Here is a 21,023-nt window from a genome sequence, read left to right as displayed (position 1 = left end):
TGGCAGGGCTATAGCGGTAAGGGATTCAATTGTAAGGAGAACAGGCAGGTTTCTGTGGCTGCAAAAGAGACTCCAGGATGGTATGTTGCCTCCCTGGTGTCAGTGTTAGGGGTGTCACTGAGCGGCTGCAGGGCATACTGAAGGGGGAGGGCAAACAGACAGGTATCGTGGTTCAGATTGATACCAACGATATAGACAGAAAAAGGGATGAGATCTTGCAAGCAGAATTTAGGAAGCTAGGAAGATTAAAAACCCGGACCCAGAATGTAGTAATCTCTGGATTACTTCCGCTGCCGTGTACCAGTGAGAATAGACATAGAAGGTTAGTCCAGATGAATGTGTGGCTGGAGAGATGGCGCAGGAAGGAAGACTTCTGGGACATTGGGATCATTTTTGGGGATTATGGGGCCTGTCCACGGTGGACAATTCACACCTGAACTGAAATGGGAGCAGCGTCCTTGCAGGAAGGTTTGCTGTTGGGGAGGGTTTAAGCTAACTTGGCCAGGGGCTTCCAGGTGGGAAGTCAATCAGTGGGATCACAGAAATTTGAGGTCGCGGGGCAGTTGGGGTCAAGGTACCAGAAGGAGATCCCTTGACAGGGGTAGAGCTGAAGGGGCAGGTTAAAAGGCCTCAGGGCGGGCCTGATAGAAGAGGGGATCAGAGGGTCAAAGCCGGGTAGGAGGAATTAAGGACATGTTGGAGACAGATTGCATCTACCCTGCACAAGTCCATATGTACTGTCAATAATTCACAGCAGGCTTTATTGCCAAGGTTCATAGTTACTGTTCATAGAGGAGTTGGGATGGGAAATGGTTGGAGCTGAAAGGATCTGGTCAAAGTTATAGTTCTACCTCTGGGGGGGTAGGGTTTTGGCACAGAATGCTAGGACCTGAATGACCACATGGTAGGCTGCCCCTTTGCCACGTGTACAGAACCAAAGCAGAGGTTCAGTTCTTACCATCAGCACGTGTACCTGTTCTGTGTGTGGGAGGATAATCATCAGTTTCTTCACATGAATACTTGACAATATTGATATTTATCACGTTTTTCCTTGAGCTTTTTTATCTAGATTGTGTCGCGGAAATTGCAGCAACTTTTGCATTGACGAGAACTCTATTTAATTGTGTAAGATTTGAACTCATGTCCCGGGAACATTCATTCAGAAATCTGGGCCAGGATTCTCCGAGCCCCTCTGTCGAAATCGTGCTGGGGGCGGGCGCGATCGGGTCTGACGCCGGGACGCGATTCTCCACGGACCGGAGAATCACCGCCAGCTGCGCGAGGTCGTGGCAGCGCTGGTCAGGGGGCCTTGAAAGAGGCTCCGCGTCGATTCTCCGCGGTCGACCGGCCGAGTTCCGCCGGCGTGGTTCCCGTATGGTTTCACCCGGCGGGAGCTCGGACTCGCGGCCATGGTGGCAGTCCTGGTGCGGGGGGGGGGGGCGGGGGAATCAGACTCCGGTGGGTGGGGGTGGGGGGGGGGCTCCACGACGGCCAGTCCCACGATCGGGGGCTACTGATCGGTGGGCGCCCACAATCCAGGGGGGGCCTATCTTCCTCCGGGCTAGCCTGCTGTGTGGCTCCACCATGTTGCGTGGGCCCGGTGTGTAAGTGGCTGGTTTAGCACACTGGGCTAAATCGCTGGCTTTTAAAGCAGACCAAGGCAGGCCAACAGCACGGTTCAATTCCCGTACCAGCCTCCCCGAACAGGCACCGGAATGTGGCGACTAGGGGCTTTCCACAGTAACTTCATTGAAGCCTACTCGTGACAATAAGCGAATTTCACTTCATTTCATTTCATTAAGTGGCCACCGCGCCCACGCGCGGATCCGCGGCCGGACATGCTGGGCCCTGTATCGGGAGTAGGAGCTGCATGCGCGGATCCTCGGCCGGACGTGCTGGGCCCTGTATCGGGAGTAGGAGCTGTGCAGCGCACACCGTGGCCTCGCTATCCCTCTTAAAATCGGAGAATCACTCTGGGCTTTTTGAAAAAAGTTTGGAGTGATTCGCGCCTGCTTTCTGGCGGGCGTGGGGGACTTAGCCCCATTATTGGAGAATCCCGGCCCTGGTTTACGAGTCAGACAAACATACAAAATAGGAGCTGGAGGAGACCATTCAGCCCTTCGAGTCTACTCCACCATTCGATAAGATCATGGCTGATCTGATTGTGCCTCAACCCCACTTCCCCGATACCCTTTGACCACCCCCCCCTCCTGTCAGTCAAGAATCTATCTAACTCTACCTTAAAAATATTCAGTGACCCTGCCTCCACCACACTGCAGAGAGGTCCACACATGAACAAGATTCTCCTCATCTCCATCTTAAATGAGAGACCCTTAATGCTTAAGCTGTGTCTTCCAGTTCTAATATTTCAATAAGATCACCTCTCGTTCTTTTAAACTCCAGCGAGTACAGGCCCAACCTGGCCAACCTTTCCTCATGAGTTAACCCCCTCATCCCAGGAACACGTCAAGTGAACCTTCACTGAACAGCTGCTTCGAATGCAATTGTCTACCTTTCTCACAAAGGAAATCAAAACTGCACAAAGTACTTTCGATGTGGTCATTCCTAATCACGTACTGTTCCTGCCCACTAGTCTTTTGTCAATCATGTATCAGGACATCTAGACCCCTCTGTAGTGCTCCTCTGCCAACAGATTCTGGTGTGGGACTTGAACCTTGGTGTGGGAAGCTACTGCTTTGCCACACCCTCCTTTAGTCCAATTAAATTCCCATCATGCTTCCGTTCTCTCTGTCGATTGGGCCAGGCTCTCAGTTCTGATGTCAGATTTGTCAAGGGGCCGGGTTTAGCTCAGTTGGCTGGACAGCTGGGTACTGATGCAGATTGAGATGAGTTCAATCCCCGAACCGGCTGTGGTTATTCATGAAGGCCCCGCTTTCCCCGCCTTGCCCCTCGCCTGAGGTGTGGTGACATATAAAGCGTCCACGAGGGAGGGATATCAGAACGGTGCAACATACAACTGGTTTCAAAAGGCGTGCACCTGGTGAGCAGAGCTGTGAGGGAGGTCAAAGGTGAGTGCATTCAAACTGGCACAATGCTCGCAGGGCAGCCCGGCATCTTCACGGTGGGGAGAGGAGTGGTCAGGGCCAAGTCTGAACGTATTCGAAGCTACCCTCTGCTTCGGGACTGTAGGCTTCGCTGAAGGGCTGGGGAGGGGGATGGGTAGGAAAGGGAACGGGGTGGGGGGGGGGGGGGCTTCAGTACAGGGGTGGTAAACACTGTGACTATTCTTCTATTTCACCTGCGTTGCCGTCAGGGTTGGAGTCTCGGCTCATTGACCCATTGGCTGCTTCCCAGATGAACCTGCGAAAGGAGAGGTCAGAGGTGAATGGCAGGGGACTGAGAAATAGGTGGCATCACTCATGGCATTGTTGACTGGTGGATGCCACCCTGCTGGATCCTCACTTGGTTGGGCACTGCCAACTTCATCATCAGCGCAGGAGTAATCCACATTCTCACCGGCCAGCTGACTGGCTCTCTCCTCAAAGTCCATGAGGACCCTGAGTTCTGGCATCCCTCTGCCAGTCTGGGATCTCACCCTCTTGTGAGCCAGCTTGTCCTGCACGAACACACATGGAGAGAGTGCAAGCAGTGTGTGTGCCAGGGCAGATGATAAGGATGCCTGGCGGGTGCCAATGATGAGTGGGACCAGTGAAGGAACAAGGAGATGTCACCAGGGAAAGTGAAGATGTGTGATAGAGAGCGTACGATGGTGTCATTGAGTGAGATTTCCGTGGATGAGTGATGGGTCTGTGATGGGCGGAGAGAAGCTGAACAGAAGAGATCGTTCATCCTCTGGCGATACTGGGTGTCCTCTTCTGCTGGCACTGACCACTGCCCCCACATGCTGGATTGGTCACCTTGGTTGCAGGTCTTCGCCCAGAGCGCTGGTACGGTACATCACGGCGTCCTTCACTGTGTCCAGCAGGTGCTCAAGGAAAATGTTGGTCAACTTGGTGGCAGAATGTTTGCTGAGTCTAGCAGTGAACTCCGAAGTGTGCCAACTGTGTACAGGAGTGACCTTCAAACATGGCGCCCAGATCATTGAGGCACTGAGGCGATGGCGAGATGAATCAAAATCTGGCCGCAAGTACGCCCGCAAATACTTTTCACCAAATGGTGCCTAATGTAGCAGAATAGGTCGACATGGCAACCGGCATAGTGAAACATGGCTTTCCCCGCCCAAAATAGGAGGTGGTGGATTTCTGAGAGGATTCTGCCCTGAGACCCTCTCAATTTATATTTTTCTATAAAATCTAAACATTTAATTTTCCTTTAGTGATTCACTATAAAATGATCTAATTAATCCTATAACTGTCTATTCTTTTTGCACATTATGAACAGGCCAGGTTTCCCCCACTGTTCTATGACTACAGTAAACTCTGGAAGAATTGCCCCCTTTTTAAAAACACTTTCTGATATCTCTTTGACTTGAAGAAAAATGCAGATATATCACTTCACAACAACAAAGAACAGAGAACAGTACAGCACAGGAACAGGCCCTTCAGCCAGCCAAGCCTGCACCGATCACTCATGATACACACGAGTGTATACAGGAGGTTACCGAGGCACACAATTACGTGGAGTGCTCTGGAGAAGAAAGCAGCAAGGCTGTGAGAGCACTGGGCTTTCCTGCTGGTTAGAGATTGCCACTGGGGTGCTATCGTGTGGCTGGCAGCAGCCAATCAAAAAGCGAGGGTGGGGGGAAGGCGGGAGAGATTGGAGGGGGGGGGGGGGGGGGGGGGGTGGTGGAAAATATGGAGCCTGAGACTAAAATGAATTAAGAACTAGCGGTGCTGTCACGCATAAACTGGATCGCAGAACAATGTTTTGGACTAAATTAAAAGCAGAATAAATTCAGATATTGTTAAAATGAGTCATTTCCTTGTCCTGTTCAATGTAGATTTCTGAGCGTGTTCAATAGCTTTGAGTGCATTTGAGAGTTTTGAGTGCGAAAAAGCTGGAAGTAGATGGATATCACAGAGGAGAGAGGTCGATTGGGTTGGAGAAGGCAGGGTATACTCTACACCTCCTCTGTACTGTTGAACCCTCTCCTTCCCCATCTTACTCCTCAATACAACCACATTCCCATCATCACCCATCCTGCTCCTGGATTATCCCTCCCTCCTGCTCCACCCCACCCTCTCATGCTCCACTCTTACTCACCGACTCGCCTCGCCCCACAAAGGATGGCCCGTCCTTTTTAAAATAAATTTAGAGCGTCCAATACTTCTTTTTCCACTTAAGGGGCAATTTAGCGTGGCCAGTTCACCTAACCGGCACATCTTTGGGTTGCGGGGGGTGAGACCCACACAGACACGGGGAGAATGTGCAAACTCCACACGGGCAGTGACCCGTGGCTGGGATCGAACCTGGGTCCTCAGCGGCATGAGGCAGCAGTGCTAACCACTGCGCCGCCGTGCCGCTCGAGGGCAGTACATGATCCCTTTGGAGTGAGAAGGCCAGAGTGGTGGGATCCCAAATTCCAGCTTTCCTGTGACCTAACGACCACACGTTCATAAACCTCGGAATTGAACATACCGGCTGAAGAGATTTTCTTTCAATGAATAAATGCTGACCGTGTCAGTGGATACCCACATTCTGTCGCATAAAATGGCCTGCTCCCAACAGGCACCATTTTTGGGTGGGATGGGCCCACCCACACTGAATAAAATTATCATCAGTCGTCCTAATGATGTCAGACACGTTGCAATGCCAGGGCCCCTCGACGTGATGACAATCAGGTTCCCATCGCCCATTCTGAACATCGCACTGACTTACCCAGTGGAGCTTGCAAAGGAGTCAGGATATCGTGGCCAATCGGGCAGACGCTGCTTTGCGCTGTCAAAAGAGAAGAACAGAAATTTTCACTCACGCTTGAATACAGAAACATTTATGTTTCTTCTGACCCGCCAGAAGTAGGATTCTTGTAAGATTTGTTGTCCCTGAAATATTTTGATTCATAAAATTCTTATTCAGCTTTTCCAATCTGTCCTACTTGCAGGGGTGACTTTTGGAGGCGACAGAGATTCGCCAAAATGTAGATCTTTATTCAGGAGGTGTCAACACTACAGGCTGCCGATGTTACACCGCCCACTTCCTCGCGCAAATGGCCAATGACGTCACACAATCGTTCTCTTAATGTGCCCGATAAATACACAACACCATTCCTTTTACCCGATGGCATCTTTGCTAAGTCACAGGGCAGAACCGGAACGTCAAGGGCAGACCACTGCCTGTGCAGAGGCGTTGGGCAGCACGGTAGCATTGTGGACAGCACAATCGCTTCACAGCTCCAGGGTCCCAGGTTCGATTCCGGCTTGGGTCACTGTCTGTGCGGAGTCTGCATATCCTCCCTGTGTGTGCATGGGTTTCCTCCGGGTGCTCCGGTTTCCTCCCACAGTCCAACGATGTGCAGGTTAGGCGGATTGGCCATGATAATAAGAACTAGGAGCAGGAGTAAGCCATCTGGCCCCTCGAGCCTGCTCCGCCATTCAATTAGATCATGGCTGATCTTTTGTGGACTCAGCTCCACTTTCCGGCCCGAACACCATAACCCTTAATCCCTTTATTCTTCAAAAAACTATCTATCTTTACCTTAAAAACATGTAATGAAGGAGACTCAACTGCTTCACTGGGTAAGGAATTCCATAGATTCACAACCCTTTGGGTGAAGAAGTTCCTCCTAAACTCAGTCCTAAATCTACTTCCCCTTATTTTGAGGCTATGTCCCCTAGTTCTGCTGTCACCCGCCAGTGGAAACAACCTACCCGCATCTATCCTATCTATTCCCTTCATAATTTTAAATGTTTCTATAAGATCCCCCCTCATCCTTCTAAATTCCAACGCGTATAGTCCCAGTCTACTCAACCTCTCCTCATAATCCAACCCCTTCAGCTCTGGGATTAACCTAGTGAATCTCCTCTGCACACCCTCCAGTGCCAGTATGTCCTTTCTCAAGTAAGGAGACCAAAACTGAACACATACTCCAGGTGTGGCCGCACTAACACCTTATACAATTGCAACATAACCTCACATTTGTCAACATTGTATTCCATCTGCCAGACCCTAGCCCATTCACTTAACCTATCCAAATCCCTCTGCAGACTTCCAGTATCCTCTGCACTTTTCGCTTTACCACTCACCTTAGTGTCTTCTGCAAACTTGGACACATTGCCCTTGGTCCCCAACTCCAAATCATCTATGTAAATTGTGAACAATTGTGGGCCCAACACGGATCCCTGAGGGACACCACTAGCTATGATTGCCAACCAGAGAAACACCCATTAATCCCCACTCTTTGCTTTCTATTAATTAACCAATCCTCTATCCATGCTACTACTTTACCCTTAATGCCATGCATCTTTATCTTATGCAGCAACCTTTTGTGTGGCACCTTGTCAAAGGCTTTCTGGAAAACCATATATACCACATCCATCGGCTCCTCGTTATCTACTGCACTGGTAATGTCCTCAAAAAATTCCACTAAATTAGTTAGGCATGACCTGCCCTTTACGAACCCATGCTGCGTCTGCCCAATGGGACAATTTCTATCCAGATGCCTCGCAATTTCTTCCTTGATGATAGATTCCAGCATCTTCCCTACTACCGAAGTTAAGCTCACTGGCCTATAATTTCCTGCTTTCTGCCTACCTCCTTTTTTAAACAGTGGCGTCACGTTTGCTAATTTCCAATCCACCGGGACCACCCCAGAGTCTAGTGAATTTCGGTAAATTATCACTAGTGCATCTGCAATTTCCCTAGCCATCTCTTTTAGCACTCTGGGATGCATTCCATCAGGGCCAGGAGACTTGTCTACCTTTAGCCCCATTAGCTTGCCCATCACTCCCTCCTTAGTGATAACAATCCTCTCAAGGTCCTCACCTATCATAGCCTCATTTCTATCAGTCACTGGCATGTTATTTGTGTCTTCCACTGTGAAGACTGACCCAAAAAACCTGTTCAGTTCCTCAGCCATTTCCTCATTTCCCATTATTAAAACTCTCTTCTCATCCTCTAAAGGACCAATATTTACCTTAGCCACTCTTATTTGTAAAAACTTTTACTGTCTGTTTTTATATTCTGAGCAAGTTTACTCTCATACTCTATCTTACTCTTCTTTATAGCTTTCTGTTGCCCCCTAAAGATTTCCCAGTTCTCTAATCTCCCAGCAATCTTTGCCACTTTATATGCTTTTTCCTTCAATTTGATACTCTCCCTTATTTCCTGAGATATCCACGGTCGATTTTCCCTCTTTCTTCCGTCCTTCCTTTTAAATTGCTTTTAGTGTCCAAAATTTCCCTTAGTGTTGGGTGGGGTTACTGGGTTATGGGGATAGGGTGGAGTTGTTGACCTTGGGTAAGGTGCTCGAACCTGGGGCCCTGGCGCGGGGAAGCAACAGTGCTGACCACTGTGCTACCGTGCCGCCCATTACAGGTCCCATGTGCCCATCAGAGGCACCCTTTCACCTTTTCCAGTGGAAGGTTCTGGATTGTCAGAAACTCCCCCTTGGTTCACTCAGAATGAAAAGGGTTTGATAATTAAGCGCTCTCGAAATAACTTCCCAGAGATCCCAAGGATAGGCAGTAACTGTCAGATTTGGCTTGCCAGTGATGCCCACAGACTTACAGTTAGACAAATGGCGACCTCTGTACTTGTACAGTCCATGGCGTGAGGGTGAGCTCAAAGGTGGCAACTGAGCCAGGTGGCCACAAATGGCACCAGGTTTGAAATATGTGACATGTCAGAGAGTCTGTAACCCTTCAGCCGAATTCATTCTGCAATATTCTGTTTAAAAATGACCATTATAATGCTGACTCACGTATTGGATATTGTTCCAAAAGATCATCTGAAGGTGGAAAAGTAAGCATTGCCATCACATCATTTGGATCAATAAGTTCAAGGTCCCTTCGTACTGTCAAACGAGAAAGATTTGTAATTACTGGACTGACTGAGAGCTGCCATCATGTGAGATTCTTTTAAGTGTCGATAGTGGAGAGGAAATTGTGCAGCCACAGGCTGGATACTACCAGCAGGATTACCAGAGCTCGTAACAGGAACTTTCACTGATCTAAAGGAGAGGAGGGAGTCACATTCTACTTGAGGTGGATGATGATGATGTCGTGACAAATGGGTCACCAGACATGAAGAAAGTGATGTGACCATCAATTCACTCGGAACACGATTGGAAGTAAACTGTGGTTTTAATAGACTTACAACTGAGCCTGCCTGCGACCAGAAGAACTGAGGGCAGGCTCACACGGATGCAGCACATTATACTTCCGGTAGTGGGAGGGGCCGTGGGTGGAGCCATGGGCGGAGCCGAGGGTGGAGCCCTGTACAAGCTCCTCATCTCCCCCTGTGGGCAGAGCCGCGCAATGGCTCACAGACAGAGCCCACAAGGACACAATGCTATACAGTGTGAATTACATTCACCACAGAAAGGTGATGGAGCAGCATTTTCAAAATGGATGGAGGTCATTAGGCTGTGCCAGTCTACAAATCAACCTAATCCTACTTTACAAAGGTGACATGGAGGCTATGAATATCCAAAGACTTTTGAAATGTTATGAGGATGTCTGCCTTGACCATTCTTTCACGCAATGAGCTCCCGATCCAACCAATCTCCGGATATCAAATAATTCCCCTCGAATCTATGGCCCTGGTAATAAACACCTCAACCTGGGGGAATTTGATTTTCCTGACCATTCTCTCTCACATTAGGGCGTGGAATGCCCTGCCTGCAACAGTCCAGATCAATGTGTGGCTGGAGAGATGGCGCAGGAAGGAAGACTTCTGGGACATTGGGATCATTTTTGGGGATGATGGGGCCTGTCCACGGTGGACAATTCACACCTGAACTGAAATGGGAGCAGCGTCCTTGCAGGAAGGTTTGCTGTTGGGGAGGGTTTAAGCTAACTTGGCCAGGGGCTGGGATCCTGGGAGAAGGCTCAGCAGACAGAGATGCACAGCCAACATTAGAATAGACGTCAAATAAGTCAGGAAGGCACAGTTAAGTCACAAGGGAGTTTGGCAAGATTGGATGGTATTTATTTTAATTGAAGGATTTTGACGAACCCGGGGGGTGATCAGCCGGCGTCGTCGCGCCCGAACGGACCGTTGCGGGGTTTATGACGCTCATTACAACCCGCAAGACCTGACGCGATCTCCGTCGCAATCTGGATCTTGCTGTTGTCCCATTTGGGACTGGTTTCCACAAACATGGACCAGGAGTGATGGCACTTGGGAGGGGGGGGGGGGGGGCGTTTCCCAGATGATCAGAGGGCCCTGCGTGGTCGAGAGCTCTGGGTGGGGTGGCACCCCGGCACGCCCGATGCCAGCTGTGCACTCTTGCTATGCCACCCCGAGCTGCCAGAGTCGCCAGCTGACACTGCCAGGCTGGCACAGGCACTGACAGGGTGCCAGAGCTGGTAGTGCCCAGGTGCCCATGTGCCAGGGGATTGGGCCCGGGGGTGCCTTGCCTTTTTTAGGTGGGGGGGGGGGAGGGGGGGACTCGAGCACCCACAAATTGGTAAGTCGGGGCACTGGAAGGGTCAAGAGTTCGCGATGTAAAGGGGGGGGGGGGGAGGAGGGATTTGGGCACCATTTTCTCTCCTACTGCACTAGCGGGCTGAGCCCGTCAGTGCAGGAACTGAGGCTAAGTGGGGCCTTTGGGTGGCGTTCCTCCCTGAAGCACGTCCCATTTCACCGCAGGGCCATTCCAGGCGAGCACTGGGATGAAACCCTGCTTAACATGCCCAAAACGGGACTCTGTCCTTCGCCGATTAACCCCTCGTATCCGTGTGGAATTGACTCACCTTCAGTCATAGGACCCCAGTTGGGTATTGGTGGTGGTGGTGCTGCAAGAAACCAGAGAATAGAATAATATCTGCGTGGACCCTGAAAATTGATGCTGAATCTTCCCACCCTGATTTGCTACAATCCTTGTATCTGGTGCTGCTGGTACCATGCAACAGGGACAGGTGTCAGGGGCTGGTTTAGCTCACTGAGCTAAATCGCTGGCTTTTGAAGCAGACCAAGCAGGCCAGCAGCACGGTTCGATTCCCGTACCAACCTCCTCGGACAGGCGCCGGAATGTGGCGACTAGGGGCTTTTCACAGTAACTTCATTGAAGCCTACTCGAAGGCATCAGTAGATAAGGGGCTAAATGTCCTCTTAGTCCATGTAGGTACAACCACAATGCTGTTAGGGACGGGATTCCAGGATTCTAACCTGGCAATAGTGAATGAACAGTGATGGTTAGTGGCTCAGGTGGTAGTGTTCCCAGGTATCCACTGCCCTTGTTCCTCTAGGTGATAGCGGTCATGGGTTTGGAAGGTGCTGTCTAAGGACCCTTGGTATTTTCCTGCAGTGCATCTTGTAGATGGTACACACGGCTGCCACTGTTCATCGGTGGTGGAGGGAGTGAATGTTTGTGAAAGGGGGAGCAATCAAGCGGGGCTGATGAGGGGCTAAGTGGGGACGTACTAGAGAAAGGAGAATGGACCAGCTGACATGCTATTCATCCTGGCTTCAGGCAATAGCAAAGGCGGAGAAGATGATTATGTTGGCACCAGGTTGGTGAGCAAAGGTAGTGCGATCCCTTCAGATCCCAGAAGCTGAGACTCACAGAGCCATTGAAGTGTAGGCATCTGGCCAGACCAAGGGTGAACAGATGGCATCTCTCATGCTTCCAGATGAGCCAAAGGCAGTGCCATCGACACCTCGGCATGTCAAGGGATCTGGTGGCTCAGATCTATCACATTCTTCAGCAGGAATTGAAGCCACAGGGACTGGAAGGCCATCATTTTCTTTTTTGATACAAATTTGGAGTACCCAATTATCTGTTTCCAGTTAGGGGACAATTTAGCGTGGCCAATCCACCTACCCTTTTGGTTTTTGGGTTGTGGGGCTGAATGGGGAGAATCTGCAAGCTCCACACGGACAGTGACCCGGGGCCGGGATTGAATCTGGGTTCTCGGTGTCGTGAGGCAGCAGTGCTAACCACTGCGCCACCGTGCCGCCCAGGAAGTCCATCATTTTCCAGTGGCTTTTGAAGCTCGCACTGCACTGAACCCCTCACAAGTAGCCCTTTTCCAGGCCTCGACAGGGGATCTCTGCAGGAGTTCTCAAACTTCTACACACGAGTGTATACAGGAGGTTACCGAGGCACACAATTACGTGGAGTGCTCTAGAGGAGAAAGCAGCAAGGCTGTGAGAGCACTGGGCTTTCCTGCAGGTTAGAGATTGCCACTGGGGTGCCACCGTGTGCCTGGCAGCAGCCAATCAAATTCATCAACTGGAAAGCGAGGGTGGGGAGAAGGCGGGAGAGATTGGAGGGGGGAGGGGGGGGGGGGGGGGGGCGGGTGGTGGAAAGTATGGAGCCTGAGACTAAAATGAATTAAGAACTAGCGGTGCTGTCACGCATATACTGGATCGCAGAACAATGTTTTGGACTAAATTAAAAGCAGAGTAAATTCAGATATTGTTAAAATGAGTCATTTCCTTGCCCTGTTCAATGTAGATTTCTGAGCGTGTTCAATAGCTTTGAGTGCATTTGAGAGCTTTGAGTGCGAAAATGCTGAGACGAATTCATTCCAAATGCGAACCTTGGATGTTAAATTATAATTGAGAGCACTGAACCCACTTGAACTCAAAAATCATGTCAAAATGTTTGGCTAGTGAGTCTTCTGAGGAAAGGTATGCCACTGTTAATGCCACAACACATACACTGATAGAACAGACCATGGGCATCTTAAAGATGCAATTCCGCTATTTAGACAGGTTTGTCAGTATTCTCTGATACACTCCCATCACACCTCATGTAACTTATTGTATCCTTGTAAAGTCTTTTCTTATCTAAGCCCAGGGAGGGGAGGGCATGTCCAGAATGGAGCGCAGGGCCAATCCAGAGGGTTTTGGCCATAATACTGGGTTGCAAATGCCACAGTCAGAATTGGAGGAGACACCTTCAATCTCTAGATTGGGAACAGGCAGTGTAGGGGCGGGCACTCAATGGTGTCATTGGGGTGTGGGTAGGGGCGGGGTCTGTACATGTCACTGTGTAATAAGCCTTAGGAAGGGGAAGGGTAAGGACCACAAAGAACAAAGAACAAAGAAAATTACAGCACAGGAACAGGCCCTTCGGCCCTCCCAGCCTGCGCCGATCCAGATCCTTTATCTAAACCTGTCGCCTATTTTCCAAGGTCTACTTCCCTCTGTTCAGGCCCTGTCTAGATGCCTCTTAAATGATGCTATCGTGCCCACCTCTACCACCTCTGCTTGCAAAGCGTTCCAGGCACCCACCACCCTCTGCGTAAAAAACTTTCTCCCTTAAACTTTCCCCCTCTCACCTTGAAATCGTGACCCCTTGTAATTGACACCCCCACTCTTGGAAAAAGCTTGTTGCTATCCACCCTGTCCATACCTCTCATAATTTTGTAGACCTCAATCAGGACCCCCCTCAACCTCCATCTTTCCAACGAAAACAATCCTAATCTACTCAGCCTTTCTTCATAGCTAGCACCCTCTATACCAGGCAACATCCTGGTGAACCTCCTCTGCACCCTCTCTAAAGCATCCACATCCTTCTGGTAATGTGGCGACCAGAACTGCACGCAGTATTCCAAATGTGGCCTAACCAAAGTCCTATACAACTGTAACATGACCTGCCAACTCTTGTACTCAGTACCCCGTCCGATGAAGGCAAGCATGCTGTATGCCTTCTTGACCACTCTATCAACCTGCGTTGCCACCTTCAGGGTACAATGGACCTGAACTCCCAGATCTCTCTGTACATCAATTTTCCCCAAGACCCTTCCATTGACCATATAGTCCGCTCTTCAATTTGATCTTCCAAAATGCATCACCTCGCATTTGCTTGGATTGAACTCCATCTGCCATTTCTCTGCCCAACTCTCCAATCTATCTATATTTTGTTGTATTCTCTGACAGTCCTCCTCGCTATCTGGAACTCCAACAATCTTAGTATTATCTGCAAACTTGCTAATCAGACCACCTATACCTTCCTCCAGGTCATTTCTATAGATCACAAACAACAGTGGTCCGAGCACGGATCCCTGTGGAACACCACTAGTCACCCTTCTCCATTTTGAGACACTCCCTTCCACCACTACTCTCTGTCTCCTGTGGCCCAGCCAGTTCTTTATACATCTAGCTTGTACACCCTGAACCCCATACGACTTCACTTTTTCCTTCAACCTGCCATGGGAAACCTTATCAAACGCCTTACTAAAGTCCATGTATATGACATCTACAGCCCTTTCCTCATCAATTAACTTTGTCACTTCCTCAAAGAATTCTATTAGGTTTGTAAGACATGACCTTCCCTGCACAAAACCATGCTGCCTATCACTGATAAGTCTATTTTCTTCCAGATGTGAATAGATCCTAACCCTCAGTATCTTCTCCAACAGTTTGCCGACCACTGACGTCAAGCTCACAGGTCTATAATTCCCTGGATTATCCCTGCTACCCTTCTTAAACAAAGGGACAACATTAGCAATTCTCCAGTCCTCTGGGACCTCACCCATGCTCAAGGATGCTGCAAAGATATCTGTTAAGGCCCCAGCTATTTCGACCCTCGCTTCCCTCAGCAACCTGGGATAGATCCCATCCGGTCCTGGGGACTTGTCCACCTTAATGTCTTTTAGAATACCCAAAACTTCCCCCTTCCGTATGACAACTTGACCTAGATCATTTAAACATCCATCCCTAGCCTCAACATCCATCTTGTCCCTCTCCTTTGTGAATACCGATGCAAAGTACTCATTAAGAATTTCACCCATTTCCTCTGAGTCCACGCATAAATTCCCTCTTTTGTCTTTGAGTTGGCCAATCCTTTCTCTAGTTACCCTCTTGCTCCTTGCATACGAATAAAAGGCTTTGGGATTTTCCTTAACCCTGTTAGCCAAAGGGCATAGACATACCCACTCAAACAATTGGGGCAGCATGGTGGCACAGTGGTTAGCACTGCTGCCTCACAGTGCCAGGGACCCGGGTTCAATTCCACCCATGGGTAATAATAATCTTTATTGTCATAAATAGGCTTACATTAACACTGCAATGACGTTACCGTGAAAATCCCCTAGTCGCCACATTCCGGCGCCTATTCGGGTACATAGAGGGAGAATTCAGAATGTCCAAATTAACGAATGGCACGTCTTTCGGGACTTGTGGGAGGAAACCGGAGCTCCCGGAGGACACCCATGCAGACACGCGGAGAACGTGCAGACTCCGCACAGACAGTGACCCAAACCGTGCCGCCCATTGACTGTGTGGAGTTTGCACCCTCTCTCCCCAGTCTGCATGGGTTTCCTCCAGGTGCTCCAGTTTCCCCCCACAGTCCCGCAGGTTAGGTGGATTGGCCACGCTAAATAATTGTGCCGTAGTCTGCAAAAATATGCAGATTGGTGGGGTTAGAGGATAGGGCAGGGGAGTGAGCCCAGGTGTGGGCTTTCAGAGGGTCGGTGCAGAGTCAATGGGCCGAATGGCCTCCTTCTGCACTCTCGGGGTTCCATGTCTTCTTCTGTCTCCAGACATTTGACCCATCTTCACAAGGGAGCTCCAGATTAGCCGCATTGAAGCTTTGAAAACTTTATACCTTTCTTACAATTTTCTGCCACCTGTCCCACCGTTGCAGAAATTACTTATGTGTCTGTTGTTTGTCTGTGTATTTTTGCGGGTGTGGGTTTGTGTGTGTGTCTGAATTTTTAAGAAGAGAAAGATATACTTCTACTTTGAGATTACAAATATGAGTTAGCGACTTGTTGCAACTTGTCAAAACGTTTTGTCTTGTAACAAGTCGATTGTTCTGCGCTTATGGAAGGAAGTCTGATTAAAGTCTCTTTTATTCATCAGCAGTTTGGTGAGTAAATTAAACTGTTAAATCACTGTTAGAACCTGTGGAATACTTGGGATAGATATTCCGTGCACGCCTCAATCCCGGTCATCATATACCTGATATATGCTTTTTAGGGAAGAGATGTACAAAGTATTCCTTCATCCTGAACAATCAGCATATCTCCTCTTATTAATTTGCCAGCATATTTTCAACCCCCTTTGAACTTTACTGACTGCCTGAGCAATGGGATCATTTGGGTTTGTGGTTTCCTGATGGGGGGGAAAGTAATACCGAATCTTACAGACAAAATGTTAAACATTCCTCAACTGGTTGAGTTCACTGATATCAATCCTGAAGTAAAAGTTGTCTTTCTGTTGACTTACCTTCACCCTGCTGAGCACATGGACATCCTCCTGTGGCTGTTGTGATGAAACAGAGAATAGAATTCAGGTTAAATCAAGATGATTAATCATAGTGATACTAACCTACTTGTATTGCTCTGATTCGGTCTTAAACATGGATTCTCCGCCCGATCGCCGATTATGATATCGCCATCGGACAATGGCGAATCCTGCCCTAACAATCCTCTGGCCAAATCCCAGGGGGAAATAAGTGTGATTAGAGAAAATTCAGATGGTCTTAAATGTGCGCAAGTCCACATGTCTTGGTGCCATCAGCAAATTTGCATATGGTTTTCTATTCCGTTGTCTACGTTTTTAATGTGCCAATTGATTGTGGCCTTGGCACAGGTCTTTGCAATCGTCATACCCTGCCAGAATGCTGGCCTACTCCCTGTCTCTGCCACCCGGCCAATTTCCCTGCTAGGTCATTGATTTTTAGTCATTTACTAACAAGAACTTTGGAGTATTGCTGAAAAAGAGACATATGGGCGGGATTCTCCGACCCCCCGCCGGGTTTGAGAATCACACGGGGCCGGTGACAATCCCGCCCCCGCCGTGTCCCGAATTCTCCGCCACCCGAGATTTGGTGGGTGCGGGAATCGCGCCGCGCTGGTCGGCGGGCCCCCCGCGGCGATTCTCCGGCCCGCGATGGGCCGAAGTCCCGCCGCTGATAGGCCTCTCCCGCCAGCGTGGATTAAACCACCTCTCTTACCGGCGGGATTGGCGGCGCGGACGGGCACCGGGGTCCTGGGGGGGGGGGGGGTGCGCAGGGCGTTCTGACCTTGGGGGGTGCCCCCGCGGTGGCCTGGCCCGCGATCGGGGCCCACCGATCGGCGGGCGGGCCTGTGCCGTGGGGGCACTCTTTTTCTTCCGCCTTCGCCATGGCCTTCACCATGGTGGAGGTGGAAGAGACCCCCTCCCCTGCGCATGCGGCGGTATGACGTCAGCAGCCACTGACGCTCCGGCGCATGCGGGACTTACGCCGGCCGGCGAAGTCCTTTTGGCCCCGCTGGCGTGGCGCCAAAGGCCGTCCACGCCAGCCGGCGGAGTGGGAACCACTCCGGCGTGGGCCTAGCCCCTCAATGTGAGGGCTTGGCCCCTAAAGGTGCGGGGCGGCCCGACGCCGGAGTGGTTCACGCCACTCCAACACGCCGGGACCCCCCGCCCCACCGGGTAGGGGAGAATCCCGGCCATGCTCTCGAAGCTTTTTGTCTTACACTCATCAGAATAACCTGGGAAATACAACAATGAATTTAGTTTTTTAATTCGTTCATGGGATGGGAGCAACCTGGCTAAGCCAGCACTTATTATCCATCCCTAATTGCCCATGAGAAGGTTCTGGTGAGCTGGCTTCTTGAATTACTGCAGTCAATGGGCTGGTGTGGGTGCACCAGAGAAATGGCAAGAATTTTAACCCAGCGACAGAGAAGGAACGGCGATATATTTCCAAACGAGGATGCTGAGCAACTCAGAGGGGAACCACCAACAAAAAAAAACCAAAGAAAATGACAGCACAGGAACAGGCCCTTCGGCCCTCCCAGCCTGTGCCAGCCTGCGCCAGGTGGTGATGTTCCCAGGTTCTCCTGCCCTTGCCCTTCTAGATGGTAGCAGTCATGTGTTAGGAAGGTGCTGCCCAAGGAGCCTTAGTGAGTTCCTGCAGTGCATCCTGTAAATGGTACACACGGCTGCTACTGTGTGTCGGCGCTGGAGGGATGGGATGCCAATCACTGGGAGTGTCGCCCAGAGGCGGTTCACTCTTCCCGGCCAACAAATCTGTGGAAGGGGGTGCTAATCAAGCGGGGCTGCTTTGTCCTGGATGGTGTTGAGCTCTCTGAGTGTTGTGGGGGCTGCGCTCATCCAGGCAGGTGGAGAGTATTCCATTAAACCCCTGATGTGAGCCTTGGAGATGGTGGACAGGCTTTGGGGAGCCAGGAGGTGAGTTACTCACTGTAGGATTCTCAACCTCTGACCTGCTCTGGTAGCCACAGTATTTATATGGCTAGTCCAGTTCAGTATGTGGTCAATGGTAACCTCCAGGATTTTGACTGTTCCCTGAACTTTTGTTCAGGTGAAAAGGAGGAGAAATGAAAATGAAAATCACTTTCTTGTCACGAGTAGGCTTCAATGAAGTTACTGTGAAAAGCCCCTAGTCGCCACATTTCGGCGCCTGTCCGGGGAGGCTGGTATGGGAATCGAACCGTGCTGCTGGCCTGCTTGGTCTGGTTTAAAAGCCAGCGATTTAGCCCAGTGAGCTAAACCAGCCCAGAGGAGCACACGTTCCTTCTGTCTGACCAGAATAGGGCCCTGCGTGTAAATCTATCTATCTTTTAGCGTATGTAAGTGAGTCATACTGCGTGCCTGACTGACAATCTTAACTTGATTTTCAGTGTAATTCTTAGCATAATCAGGAAAATTTATCAAGTGTTGTCCAATCATAGAATCAGATATAGAGCACGATTCTCTATCCAGGGAACTATGTTCTCCCACTGGAGCTGAATGGCTCCTGGTTTGCACTGTTCCTGTGAGTGTGGCCCAGAGGAGATTCACTCTTCCCAGCCTTGCAAATTTATGCGTAGCATGGATCGCGAAGGATTCCGTCATGAATCCAGCTGTCGGGTCACCCACTCACAAATGGGAAGCCCGATTGCCAGCCCCTCTCCCCCTCACATGTAAATTCTGCATCCCCCCCCCCCACTGACAAGTAGGGGTATACTCCGGACCCCACCAGGGGACCACCAAAACGGTATACATGCATGAGGGTGACCCAAATCCCCCCCACTGACCCCACCATCAGAGACCCCCCACCAGACTCCTCATCGGAGACCCCCAGCAGTGACCCCCATAACTGAGAGCCCCCCCTAATGGGAAGCCCCATATCAGAAACCCCCATAGCAGAGAACCCCCCCCCCCATTTAACAGAACCCTCTATAACAGAGAAACCCCATATCCATGAACCCCCATTACAGAGACCCCCCCATAACAAACACCCAACCACACCCATCAATCACATCACCTAAAAGCTAAGGAGACCTCCAGGCAGAAACAGTGAAAGAAGCATTGCTTCTTTATTCACCTGGCCCTTACATGTGCTGCCTCAGACAGATGTCCAGAAAGCAGCAGTTGTAACTTCATATAAAGCCAAAGCCACATCACAAGGCTTTAGACCCCCTCAGAACCTTTGATCTGCAAGCCATTTATTCACTCCGAAGAGAAATAGCTTTTAGTAGGCTGTAACTGATAGCTTCCAGGCAGCCAGATGCGGAGATCATTTCCCTGCTGTGAACACTGCAATGTTTATAATATTCCAGCTATAATTGAGAGCTCATGGCCACATCAAAAGCAGTTAAGTGCTTTCTGATGAGAAAAAGAGCAAATGAGAGCACTTAACCCCAAGATGTTGATAAGCATTGCAGTTAGGTTCAAAGCAGGTGCAACATAGCCATCCTGCAGCATAATAGACACCCTGATCAGATTGTCACTTGCTGTGTATCGCACAAACTCATGAATGAGCTTAAGGCCACCACTTTCAATCCCAATTGTTATGGGAGAAGCGTTTTCAGAACCCCAAAATGTATCATGGAGTTCAACCAACCTCCCCCTTTAATGTATTGTTGCTTTTGAAGCACACGGCTTGGTCTCCAGGTGTGGTATTACAATTATGGACACGTGGGTTTTTAAACACAAAACAATGTTTATTCCATGAATTCAACTTAACCGTTTTAAATAAACATTGGATCACTTAACACCCATTACTTCAAAGATAACCCCAAAAATAATACAACACTAAATAATCCCTCAAAATGTCCCTTCAAACCACCAAAAGACTTCACCTTTGAACAGAAACACATCAGGTTAAAGACATTAACTATTATGAGTTTAAATCACCCAAATGATTCAGAGACAGTCTTTCATGGCAGAGATCACAGCAGATCCAGCTCACTGCAAACACAGACACACCCAAGCTCTTTTCCTCAAAACGGAAACCAAAAACAGAAGTGAGCTCATCTCAGCTCCCCCCCCCCCCCCACCCTCTGACATCACTTCAGTAATATGAGCTGCTCCATTTCTTAAAGGTACATTGCTTAAATATCAATTTCTTAAAGGTACTCTCACATGACATAGTCTACCTCAGATCAACCTGGAATAGTATTTCAAATATTTTAGAAACAGGGGAAGTGACATTGTTTCTATGCAGTGACAGCAGTGGTATTCCCCGCCAACGGGCCCGCCATCATCTGATCCTGCTGCTGTCAACGAGGTTTCCTGATAGGCGCACCCCTGCCACGGGGAAATCCATGGCAGGGAGGACTTCATCGGCGGGACTGTAAAATCCCGCCCCTTATGTGAGGTTGTGCGTCATTTGAAGTGTCACTTTGGGGCGCGGTGGCATAATGGTATTGTGACGAGACTAGTAATCCAGAGATCTGCCGCAACACTGTGCAGTTCGAATCCCACCACGGCTGATGGTGAATTCAATAAAAATCTGGAAAGAAAAGTCAATTGAATGGAAAGGGTTGGCCCACTGAAGGACAGGGGAGGGAATCTATGTGTGGAGCCAGAGGAAATGGGCGAGGTACTAAATGAATACTTTGCATCAGTATTCACCAAAGAGAAGGAATTGGTGGGTGTTGAGTCTGGAGAAGGGTGTGTAGATAGCCTGGGTCACATTGAGATCCAAAAAGACGAGGTGTTGGGCGTCTTGAAAAATATTAAGGTGGCTAAGGGCCCAGGACCTGATGGAA

General features: G+C 49.7%; 1 protein-coding gene across 7 annotated transcripts in view; it reads right to left on the bottom strand.

Moving 5' to 3' along the window:
* Positions 1–21,023, bottom strand: part of LOC119966628 — a 292,892-nt gene that overhangs the window by 84,749 nt on the left and 187,120 nt on the right. For all 7 annotated transcript variants that reach the window (XM_038798641.1, XM_038798640.1, XM_038798634.1 and 4 more), the window contains 4 exons: positions 16,264–16,299; positions 10,836–10,877; positions 8,840–8,932; positions 5,800–5,859 (listed from right to left, as the gene is read on the bottom strand). In XM_038798641.1, the coding sequence (XP_038654569.1) occupies positions 5,800–5,859; positions 8,840–8,932; positions 10,836–10,877; positions 16,264–16,299 (231 nt within the window). The remainder of the gene's footprint in view (positions 1–5,799; positions 5,860–8,839; positions 8,933–10,835; positions 10,878–16,263; positions 16,300–21,023) is intronic.

This window comes from Scyliorhinus canicula, chromosome 5 (genome assembly GCF_902713615.1).
Source record: "Scyliorhinus canicula chromosome 5, sScyCan1.1, whole genome shotgun sequence".
In the NCBI taxonomy this organism is placed as follows: Eukaryota; Metazoa; Chordata; class Chondrichthyes; order Carcharhiniformes; family Scyliorhinidae; genus Scyliorhinus; species Scyliorhinus canicula.
This window is presented reverse-complemented; position numbering and strand designations above follow the sequence as displayed.